Source organism: Nerophis lumbriciformis, linkage group LG05 (genome assembly GCF_033978685.3).
Source record: "Nerophis lumbriciformis linkage group LG05, RoL_Nlum_v2.1, whole genome shotgun sequence".
Taxonomy (NCBI): Eukaryota; Metazoa; Chordata; class Actinopteri; order Syngnathiformes; family Syngnathidae; genus Nerophis; species Nerophis lumbriciformis.
The window spans coordinates 56,183,187-56,195,997 of NC_084552.2; the positions used below are offsets into that span (position 1 = coordinate 56,183,187).

General features: G+C 38.8%; 1 protein-coding gene across 4 annotated transcripts in view; it reads left to right on the forward strand.

Moving 5' to 3' along the window:
- Nucleotides 1-12,811, forward strand: part of celsr1a (cadherin EGF LAG seven-pass G-type receptor 1a) — a 258,208-nt gene that overhangs the window by 105,657 nt on the left and 139,740 nt on the right. For all 4 annotated transcript variants that reach the window (XM_061959763.1, XM_061959765.1, XM_061959766.1 and 1 more), the window contains exons 4-5: nt 1,788-2,010; nt 8,241-8,356. In XM_061959763.1, the coding sequence (XP_061815747.1) occupies nt 1,788-2,010; nt 8,241-8,356 (339 nt within the window). The remainder of the gene's footprint in view (nt 1-1,787; nt 2,011-8,240; nt 8,357-12,811) is intronic.

The following is a 12,811-nucleotide window of genomic DNA, read 5'->3' on the forward strand; positions in this document are numbered from 1 at the left end:
AAAATATATATTTATTTGTTAATTAATTAATGTATTAAATTATTTTAATAAATAATGTTTCTTAGTCAATACATTATTTATTTATAATATAAAATAAATACAATATGTATTCATTTATTAATGTATTTATTTGTTTATTTATAATATTTTTTTAAATAAACAAATTATTTGTTAAATATAAATATATATATTTTTAATGTTTATTCATTTATTAGGGACAGTGCATAATAAGGAATATGTGTAACAACGACGGCTGTAAATTTGCCAGATAATAGCACAATTGCCCAATGTAGTTTCAATCTCTTGTCCTCAGGCAGGTAAGAGAGAAACAACAATGAAAACTAAAACACAAATAAAAACAGAACTTCAAAACACAGGTATAAATAAATCAAAAAAGGCAGACTCAATATGTCTGAAAAAGAGCAGGAACAAGTATGCCTTATTTACTCAAGATGATGTAGTTGTACCAAACGATATTTTTGAGCAGATAAAGTAAGCGAGAAATTCCACCTCTAAGCAGGACTTGGATGGACTTACCTGGTTATCTTTACATGGATTTATAGCGTCCCTGGATTTGACAGAGGAATGTAAAAGGTCTCTTCTTTGACATCCCTTTCAGCATTAAGATCTTTCTTGGTCATTCTAGATCTCAGTTTGCTCCCCTGCTAACCTTCTTTGTGTTTTATTCTAAGATAAGGCCACACATGCCTCCAGCTAAGACCCAGAAACAGCTTCTCTCTTTGGGGCTTTGTCACTGATGCTCATCCCCTCCTTGAACCACATAATTGATACTTCCTCCTGAGAACCAACGTCCTCTCCAGTGGACGCATAACTGGGATATTTGTGTTCAAATTGTGTAAGTCTGAGAAAACAAAAAACAAAATGTCCACTGCAGAGGACGCTGGTTCAAAGCTGCATACTACTTCTTCTGGCTCTCAACGAAAGCGGACGCTTTCCCCTCCCTATCCAGTATCCTTCTGAGAGCCTTTCTTTTGCACTGTTCTCCGAAATCTAAAACATTGAATTGATAAACTGGTCTCTCAACTTATTTGACAAGATCTTCTCAACAAGTAGCTCAGGTTTGGGAGAACCTGCCTGTCCTGACGGAATGTTTGCTACTGGAAGTGGAGGGTCGTGTGTCTGGCGATTCTTTCCATCAAAGACACTGAAGAAGTCTATCTATTTAAAAATGTGATAACAGGTCATCCGCTGGATTTAGCGTTGCTCTGGTCTATCGACAAATTCAGAAGACGATGGCAGCCGTTCAAGAAGCCCATAGGCTGCCCCTCGCGATGGTTGGGTCGGGCAGATCTGTGGGAACTTAGACTTTGGCGATTTCTGAATTAAACCACAAATTGGATAACATCTCGGAGAAGCTTTCCTCTATGCAAAACGAAATGATGATCAATTTAAGAGACAGAACGGACAACTCGAGGGGACAAACAATTGACATTTTTTTGCTTGGCCTAACCAAAATACTCCTTATCTGCAATTCGGCACCCTCTGCAATGACCTTGCCAAGGTCATGCTGTAAACACCCCAGTAAGAAAAATACGCTTTTAATACCTTCCCATTTCTTCAGAGACACCTGAGATGTTGAATCCATTCCTTGATGCCGAACAGAGCGACTTCCAGGTCTATGGACAAAACACGCACCCATGGACTACATCTTATCATATGTCAGTCGTGCTGAAAACTAATTTTGTTGTATTTTTTAGGTGCATCGACAATAAAGTCCTATTCTGGTCTATATGTGGTAAAAATAATTGTCACGTCTGTTCCCGTAGGTGAGCACTGCGAGGTGAACGTCTCATCGGGTCGCTGTGTGCCAGGCGTGTGCAAGAACGGCGGCGAGTGCGTCAACCGTCTAGCCGGCGGCTTTGTGTGCCAGTGTCAGCCCGGCGAGTACGAGAAACCTTACTGCGAGATGACCACGCGCAGCTTCCCCGGACAGTCCTTTGTCACCTTCAGGGGCCTCAGGCAAAGGTTCCACTTTACTGTATCGCTCATGTGAGTAATAACACTAATAATACCTTCCCAATATTATATATTCATTCCCGTAGTTTAGTTTATGCAGAGTTACCTTAAAGGGGAACATTATCACAATTTCAGAATGGTTAAAACCATTAAAAATCAGTTCCCAGTGGCTTATTATATTTTTCGAAGTTTTTTTCAAAATTTTACCCATCACGCAATATCCCTAAAAAAAGCTTCAAAGAGCCTGATTTTAACCATCGTTACAAACACCCGCACATTTTCCTGTGACGTCACATAGTGAAGCCAACACAAACAAACATGGAGGAAAGAACAGCAAGGTATAGCGACATTAGCTCGGATTCAGACTCGGATTTCAGCGGCTTAAGCGATTCAACAGATTACGCATGTATTGAAACGGATGGTTGTAGTGTGGAGGCAGGTAGCGAAAACGAAATTGAAGAAGAAACTGAAGCTATTGAGCCATATCGGTTTGAACCGTATGCAAGCGAAAACGACGAAAACGACACGACAGCCAGCGACACGGGAGAAAGCGAGGACGAATTCGGCGATCGCCTTCTAACCAACGATTGGTATGTGTTTGTTTGGCATTAAAGGAAACTAACAACTATGAACTAGGTTTACAGCATATGAAATACATTTGGCAACAACATGCACTTTGAGAGTGCAGACAGCCCAATTTTCATCAATTAATATATTCTGTAGACATACCCTCATCCGCGCTCTTTTCCTGAAAGCTGATCTGTCCAGTTTTGGAGTTGATGTCAGCAGGCCAGGGAAGCTAGGGTCGATAGGGGGTTTAGCTCGCTCGTCTGCAGGAACAAACTGCCGCCATTGCTTGCCGTGCTAGCGAGGTCCTTTGTCCCTGAATTGCTCACACACTCCGGCAGATTCAATGGGGGTCTGGCGGCAGATTTCTTTGACTTTATCGTTGGAAATGCATCTGCTTTGAGTGTCGCAGGATATCCACACATTCTTGCCATCTCTGTCGTAGCATAGCTTTCGTCGGTAAAGTGTGCGGAACAAACGTCCAATTTCTTGCCACTTTCGCATCTTTGGGCCACTGGTGCAACTTGAATCCGTCCCTGTTCGTGTTGTTACACCCTCCGACAACACACCGACGAGGCATGATGTCTCCAAGGTACGGAAAACAGTCGGAAAAACGGAAAATAACAGAGCTGATTTGACTCGGTGTTTGAGAAAATGGCGGATTGCTTCCCGATGTGACGCCACGTTGTGACGTCATCGCTCCAAGAGCGATTATTAGAAAGGCGTTTAATTCGCCAAAATTCACCCTTTTAGAGTTCGGAAATCGGTTAAAAAAATATATGGTCTTTTTTCTGCAACATCAAGGTATATATTGACGCTTACATAGGTCTGGTGATAATGTTCCCCTTTAATGTGTGATGTGTATCATCACAAAAAATGACAGAATCGCCGCCATGTTTGGTTGCTTTAATCTGGATCTGATCTACATGCAGGATTAGTGGCTGTAATGTAAAAGCAAGTTAAATCTAAATCCAATCCACATTGTACATATGGAAACAATTTAAGTAAAAAACTGCATTCCAGACTGATCTCTATTTCATATCTTATTGGAATTAATCACTAACTCAGTGCGAAGTGTGCTTTCATGAAGTTGAGCGCACAGCATGTACTTATATGGCCCAATCCAAACAACCTTCCCGAGTAATGGCGCAGAAGAAAAAAAATTCACCTGCACAGAAAGTCAACACACATGGTCACACATAACGCAACCTGCTCACTTTACTTTGTGGATATTATAAAAATGTCTTATCGGCATAAACAATTGAAATTACATCCATTCCAAGGCATGATGGGAAAAATGCAAAACACTCCCCACAGTCATCTTCTAGCTGCTTGATATTTCTGCTTTTTTTTTTTAAATCAATCAAATGCTGTAGATACAATACTTTCAGTTGTCATATGCACAATTAAATACAAGTTTTACTATCAAATTTAGGTTTTTTTGATAATTAAAACAAATAATAATTCCATGTGTTAGGATCAATAAATACAATAAAAAAATCTAAGTTATTATGATTAAAATGGATAATAGTTAAATTGGTTAGTATTAAAAAAGGCCTAATGTAAAAGCAAGTTTAATCTAGATCTGATCCAGATTGGACAGCTATTGAAAAGCCACATGTAACTTGTTCAGATGTTCTCATCAGACCAGGTTGTAATTTGCGTTCACACACATTTTAATGACCCCTTCCTACTTTGGATTAGAGGAAAACCAAAACAAGACACACCGAGACGCCGGGCTATTTGATGATGATAGAACATTCCGTCTCGTTTTGCTTCCTGACCAAAGGTAGGGAAAGTTTGAGCAATAACGATGCGAGTCAATCAGCAGCATGATGGCGAGAAAACAGGAAAGTCTTTGTGATGAGTTTCCCTTATCAGCGTCTGGCTACCGCCATCCCCACTTCCTGGCTGGCTGGCATCTGCCTGCTGACTCCTCTGCCCTCACCTTTCATTCCCAGCGCGCACACAAAAGGCTCACATGTGAACTTTGCTCCCTCGCCGCCAGGTTGACGCTCTCGTATCATGGAGGCGCACAAACGCATCATCGAATGGAGCGTTTCCTCTCCAAAAGTCCGCTGCTCACACACTTCCTGTTTTCTCCTCCCAAATGACTTTTCTTGAAAAGTTTTTCAATACGATGATAGACAAAAGTATTTGGACACCTACTGGAAATTTAACGATGTATTTAATTATGATAACCTAGATATTTTTTGTAATTTTTTTTTTTTATTCACACTGAAATGTGTTTATTTTAATTTATTCTAATTATCATGACCTAGATTATATAGGTATATTTTTTAAGATGCAAGATGCAAAAGTATATGGACACCTGTTGTAAATGTTATTATTACTTATTTTGATTGTAATAAAGTAGATATTTTTGTTTTATTTATTGACACTAATTTTTTATATAAATTTATTTTAATTATATTAACCTAAATATTTTATTGTTTAATACTAACAAATTATATTTCTAATTATTTTAACTATTATAACTTACATATTTTTAATTACATTTTTAAGATGCAAGATGCACATGTATTCAGACACCTATTGGAAAAGTACTATTATTTATCTTATTTATTTTGTTTATTGATAATAAAAAATTTGTATTATTGTTTATTTTTATTATAAAAACCTAGATGTCAATCAATCAATCAATGTTTATTTATATAGCCCTAAATCACAAGTGTCTCAAAGGGCTGCACAAGCCACAACGACATCCTCGGTATAGCCCACATAAGGGCAAGGAAAAACTCACCCCAGTGGGACGTCGATGTGAATGACTATGAGAAACCTTGGAGAGGACCGCATATGTGGGTAACCCCCCCCCCCTCTAGGGAGACCGAATGCAATGGATGTCGAGTGGGTCTAACATAATATTGTGAGAGTCCAGTCCATAGTGGATCCAGCATAACAGTAAGAGTCCAGTCCACAGTGGGGTCAGCAGGAAACCATCCCGAGCGGAGACGGGTCAGCAGCGCAGAGATGTTCCCAACCGATATACAGGCGAGCGGTCCACCCCGGGTCCCGACCCCGGACAGCCAGCACCCCATCCATGGCCACCGGATCTGTGTGTCTCCCCTTCCACAAGGGATAGGGGGGAGCAGAGGAGAAAAGAAAAGAAACGGCAGATCAACTGGTCTAAAAAAAGGGGGGCTATTCAAAGGCTAGAGTATACAAATGAGTTTTGAGATGGGACTTAAATGTTTCTACTGAGGTAGCATCTCTAACTGTTACCGGGAGGGCATTCCATAGTGCTGGAGCCCGAATAGAAAACGCTCTATAGCCCGCAGACTTTTTTTGGGCTCTGGGAATCACTAATAAGCCGGAGTTCTTTGAACGCAGATTTCTTGGCGGGACATATGGTACAATACAATCGGCAAGATAGGCTGGAGCTAGACCGTGTAGTATTTTATACGTAAGTAGTAAAACCTTAAAGTCGCATCTTAAGTGCACAGGAAGCCAGTGCAGGTGAGCCAGTATAGGCGTAATATGATCAAACTTTCTTGTTCTTGTCAAAAGTCTAGCAGCCGCATTTTGTACCAACTGTAATCTTTTAATGCTAGACATAGGGAGACCCGAAAATAATACGTTACAGTAGTCGAGACGAGACGTAACGAACGCATGAATAATGATCTCAGCGTCGCTAGTGGACAAAATGGAACGAATTTTAGCGATATTACGGAGATGAAAGAAGGCCGTTTTAGTAACACTCTTAATGTGTGACTCAAAGGAGAGAGTTGGGTGGAAGATAATACCCAGATTCTTTACTGAGTCGCTTTGTGTAATTGTTTGGTTGTCAAATGTTAAGGTGGTATTATCAAATAAATGTCGGTGTTTAGCAGGACCGATAATCAGCATTTCCGTTTTCTTAGTGTTGAGTTGCAAGAAGTTAGCGGACATCCATTGTTTAATTTCATTAAGACACGCCTCCAGCTGACTACAATCCGGCGTGTTGGTCAGCTTTAGGGGCATGTAGAGTTGGGTGTCATCAGCATAGCAATGAAAGCTAACACCGTATTTGCGTATGACGTCGCCTAGCGGCAACATGTAAATACTAAAGAGTGCAGGGCCAAGAACCGAACCTTGGGGGACTCCGCACGTTACCTTAACATAGTCCGAGGTCACATTATTATGGGAGACGCACTGCATCCTGTCAGTAAGATAAGAGTTAAACCACGACAAGGCTAAGTCTGACATACCAATACGTGTTTTGATACGCTCTAATAAAATGTTCTAATAATTTTTAATTGTAATGACATCGATTTTTTTAAATTATATTTTAAGATGCAAGATGTAAATGTATTCAGACACCGATTAGTAATTTAGTTATTTTTAAATATAATAACCTATATTTTTGTAATTTTTGTTTATTGATACTAAATCACCAAAAATGATTCCCAGGCGCGGCCACCGCTGCTGCTCACTGCTCCCCTCACCTCCCAGGGGGTGATCAAGGGTGATGGGTCAAATGCAGAGAATAATTTCACCACACCGAGTGTGTGTGGGACAATCATTGGTACTTTTAAATTTGTTTATTATTATTTATTTTGATAAAAATAACATATGTGTTTTTTTATACCAACAAATTAAATTGGTATTTATTTTAATTATAATAAGATATATTCTTTTATTAAAAAAATGTTAAGATGCAAAAGTATTTGGACACCTATTGAAAATGTAATTATTATTTATTTTCAATGATAATAACATAGATTATCATTAATTTATCTATTGACACTACAACTGTTTATTATATTCATTTTAATTATAATAACATAGATGTTTTGTTTATTTTTTATATTGAGTAGTTAAATTACTATTTATTTTATTTATAATAAAATAGATTTTTTAAATTACATTTTTTAAATGCAAGATGCAAAAATATTTGGATACCTTTTGGAAATGTAATTACTATTTATTTTATTATAATAACCCAGATTTTTTTTTTTAATACCAAGTAGTTAAATTACTATTTGTTGTATTTATAAAAACCTAGATTTTTTTTTTAATAATTTTTTTTAAGATGCAATATGCAAAAGTATTTGAACAAAAAAGATCAGTCAGAATAATACATAATGTTGGATATAGAGAATATACAAACCCTTCAAAATTCAATGACTTGGTGCATTTGCAAACAGCTAAAATGATGTACAAAGCAAACTATAACCTGCTACCCAAGAATGTAAAACAATTCTTCTCAACAAAAGAGGAGAAATATAACCGTAGAGGTAAATCTCATTTAAAATATCTGTATGCACGTACAACACTTAAGACCTTTAGCATATCAGTCTGTGGAATTAAATTATGGAATCGATGAAGCAAAGAAATGTACTAATATGATCCAGTTTAAGAGGCGGTTCAAATCATCCATCTCATCAAGCGAATCATAACTGATATAGGAGAAAAACTGATGTATTTACAACACATTAATGTAAATTGAGAACAGTAAATGTGTGTTCGTAATTGCTATGAAGAGAAAAAGGGGAGAATTAGATAAGCCTTTCTTCTACCTACTCCTTTTTGGACATGTAAAGAAAATATATAAAATATGTGACATATCAAATTGATACTGTATACATATTCGAAATACATTTGAACCCAACCAATAGGAAATATGTGTCCCAATACTTTTTTAAATCTTGGTTTTAAAGACAAAATTGAACATATACTGATGTTTATTTTAACAGGTTTGCGACAAGAGAACGCAACGCCCTGCTCCTCTACAACGGCAGGTTCAACGAGAAACACGACTTCATCGCTTTGGAAGTCATCGACGAACAGATTCAACTCACCTTCTCTGGAGGTGAGGCTCATTTTTCTGATAACTGCTGAGCCACACTTCAAATGCATCAATCTGGTTTATTTTCCAAACCACTCCACTTTCTCATGGTCGCACACGGGGAGTTCTGTTTCAGTCTGATGGAATTAGTTCAACCCTGTTTGGGAATAGAGCCAAATCTGAAATGACTTTAAAGTTGAGTGCACTAATTATCAAAATTAATATGGATTACAACTTAATAAGAGGAACATCTCTAACTGGCCTACACTACCTCTGATGTATAATAACCTTTGTTTGCTATTCTTTATGAATCCATATTTTCAAGCTATTATCTAAAATGACACTTAAAGGCCTACTGAAATGCGATTTTCTTATTTAAACAGGGATAGCAGGTCCATTCTATGTGTCATACTTGATCATTTCCCGATATTGCCATATTTTTGCTGAAAGGATTTAGTAGAGAACATCAACGATAAAGTTCGCAACTTTTGGTCGCTGATAAAAAAAGCCTTGCCTGTACTGGAAGTAGCAGACGAGTAGCGTGACGTCACAGGTTGTGGAGCTCCTCACATCTGCACATTGTTTACAATCATGGCCACCAGCAGAGAGAGCGATTAGGACCGAGAAAGCGACGATTTCCCCATTAATTTGAGCGAGGATGAAATATTCGTGGATGAGGAAAGTGAGAGTGAAGGACTAGAGGGCAGTGGGAGCGATTCAGATAGGGAAGATGCTGTGAGAGGCGGGTGGGACCTGATATTCAGCTGGGAATGACTAAAACAGTACCGTATTTTCCGCACCATTAGCCGCACCTAAAAACCACAAATTTACTCAAAAGCTGACAGTGCGGCTTTTAACCCGGTGCGCTTTATATATGGATAAATATTAAGATTCATTTTCATAAAGTTTCGTTCTCGCAACTTCGGTAAACAGCCGCCATCTTTTTTCCCGGTAGCGCAGGAAGCGCTTCTTCTTCTACGCAAGCAACCGCCAAGGTAAGCACCCGCCCCCATAGAACAGGAAGCGCTTCTTCTTGTACTGTAAGCAACCACCCGCCCCCGGAAGAAGAAGAAGCGCGCGGTGCATGCTGGGATATGTGACGTTTCATTTCCATTTGTGTGTTTATGTAAAGACCCCAAAATGGCTCCTATTAAGTGTGTTGTCTGTCTAATTATAAATAATGCAGACGAGGCGTGTTAACTGAGTTCTCAACGTTTACTCACAGCGTGCTCATAACCACATTCTAACTGCCAGCATACAACAACGCTTCTCAGGGCTACCGCGCATGCTCGTAACTATCGTTGCATGCTGGGTAGTGTAGTTGTTATATTTGCTAGCTCATAACATCACATTAAGAGACACGCTTACGCGCTTAATTCAATACTCGCCGTCATTCCGGGTGGATTGACAAAAGACCTCCAGCCGCTAGATATTGGTGTCAACAGGGCATTCGAAGCTAGACTGCTAACTGCGTGGGAACAATGGATGACAGAAGGCGAACACACATTCACTAAGACGGAGGCAGCGCCAGACGACGCCAACATCTGCCAGTGGATCGTAAATGCCTGGGCAGATATTTCGGTCACAACTGTGGTCCGAGCTTTCCGGAAGGCAGGATTCACAGAACTGCTGGATAACAGTGACACTGACTCCGATGACTTCGACGAGACGGAACCGTCCATTTTGGATCTCACATTTGCCCAACTTTTCACTTCGGACACCGAAGACGAAGGATTTACGAATGAAGAATAACTTCAGAAAGTGAGCGCTATGTTTATTTTGTGTGTTGTGACATTAACGTTCGAGCAACATTATGTTGCTATTGCTCTGCACTATTTTGAATTTTACTATGTTTGTGATTGCACATTTGCGTACATTTTGGGACAGAGTTGTTAGAACGCTGGTTTTCAATATATTATTAAAGTTTGACTGACCTATCTGACTGTTTTTTTGACATTCCCTTTAGCGCAGCGTAGGCGCGGCTTATAGTCCGGGGCGGCTTATTGGTGGACAAAGTTATGAAATATGCCATTCATTGAAGGTGCGGCTAATAATCCGGTGCGCCTTATAGTGCGGAAAATACGGTAAATAAACACAAGACATATATATACTCTATTAGCCACAACACAACCAGGCTTATATTTAATCCCGCATAACAAACACCTCCCCCCTCCTGTCCATATAACCCGCCAATACAACTGAAACACCTGCACAACACACTCAATCCCACAGCCCAAAGTACCGTTCACCTCCCCAAAGTTCATACAGCACATATATTTCCCCAAAGTCCCCAAAGTTACGTACGTGACATGCACATAGCGGCACGCACGTACGGGCAAGCGATCAAATGTTCGGAAGCCGCAGCTGCATGCGTACTCACAGTACCGCGTCTGCGCATCCAACTCAAAGTCCTCCTGGTAAGAGTCTCTGTTGTCCCAGTTCTCCACAGGCCAATGGTAAAGCTTGACTGTCATCTTCCGGGAATGTAAACAATGAAACACCGGCTGTGTTATCCGGCACAACAGTCAAGGGGTGCATTCTACGGCGGGCAGGGCCGGCCCGTGGCATAGGCCGTATAGGCAAATGCTAAGGGCGCCGTCCATCAGGGGGCGCCACGCCAGTGCCACAAATGTTGGAGAGAAAAAAAGAAAAGAAAAAAAAGTTGGTACTATTATTTCTAAATACAAAAAATAATCCCACGTTAATTAAAATGCAAAGTAAAGCCTATTTAATAGAAATATTATTTGTTACAACATTACGCCCCCTCACCCCCTCCCTCTCCCCCCTCACGGTGCGCCCCCTCCCTTCCCGTATCATGACTCTTTTTGGACGTCACCACATCAAAAAATCAACACAAGATATCAAAACGGCCAAAACTGTCCAGGGAAGAAAAAAGAGAAAAGAAGAGGAGGAGAAACGAGAAAAGACAGAGGTAGCAGGTAGGTGAGCCGAACATGAAATTATTTGTCTGTTACAGAATGTGATAGTAACCCGGCTTTTTAGCATTAAGCTAATGTTACATGATTCGGCAATTGCTAATCAATAAATAGCTAGTTCTGTTTTAACGTCGGGTTAATATTGTGGAGGGGGCTAAATTGTTATGGAAAATAATAATGTAACGTTAGGTAATTACAGTACTCCCACCTTACATTTTTCAGGGACATTTGTATTAGATCTTTTAAGCAGCTGTTTTTTGTTTACATTGTTATTGCCTTCTGGTTAGCTATATTTGCCCTGCAGGTAATAGTCACTTTTCCACCCCTTTATATATTAGGTATAGTTGTAAGTAAAAAAAAAAAGGTCAAAGACAAAGCTATTCGGTTTCTTGTGAGTATATACACTTCACTGCCGATGTGGGGGGGCGCCACCTAAAATCTTGCCTAGGGCGCCAGATTGGTTAGGGTTGACGGCGGGGGTGCGTTATCCGGCACAACATCCGCAATACACCGCTTCCCACCTACAGCTTTCTTCTTTGCTGTCTCCATTGTTCATTGAACAAATTGCAAAAGATTCACCAACACAGATGTCCAGAATACTGTGGAATTTTGCGATGAAAACAGACGACTTAATAGCTGGACAGCATGCTGTCCCAAAATGTCCTCTACAATCCGCGACGTCACGCGCAGGCATCATCATACCGAGACGTTTTCAGCAGGATATTTTGCGCGAAATTTAAAATTGCACTTTAGTAAGCTAACCCGGCCGTATTGGCATGTGTTGCAATGTTAAGATTTCATCACTGATACATAAACTATCAGACTGCGTGGTCGGTAGTAGTGGGTTTCAGTAGGCCTTTAAAAAAACATATAACTCATTAATATAAAATAAATAAGATAAATTGTGTTTTTTGGCTGGCTTAACATTTCCAGCAAATGCACATATAAGAACTTGGTTAAGGATATTATTAATGTTGTGAATATTAGTTATTATTATTATTATTATTATTTAGTCATTATGATATTTTAGTTATTTTTAAATGTATTGATGTACTGATTATAATCCCTCAAGGAGAAATTACAATACTATTTATTTTGTTGCACAGTCCACAGAACCAGACCACACACGTTGGCATGCAAGGGGAGGTGTCAGTGGGAGGGGCCATGCAAAAAAATATAAATTAATCATTATCAAAATGTAACCAAAAATAATAGTGATAATTAAATGCGTTAGTATTAAAATATTTAACTTAAACACAAGGTTAATATAAATGAAATAAATACATTTTTAGTATCAATAAATACATTTCAAAAAATATAGGTCATTATAAGAAAATGAATAATAATGTTTGGTGTTAAAAAATGTAACTAAACAATCTAGGTTATTATAAATAGAATACAATTTAATATCTTAGTATTATAAATTGTTAAAACAATTTGGTTATTATTAATAAAATAAACAGTATTTTTGTTAGTATCAGTAAAAAAATAAAAATTGATAATTAAAATAAATAATTCAATTTGTTAGTAAATAGAAAATAAA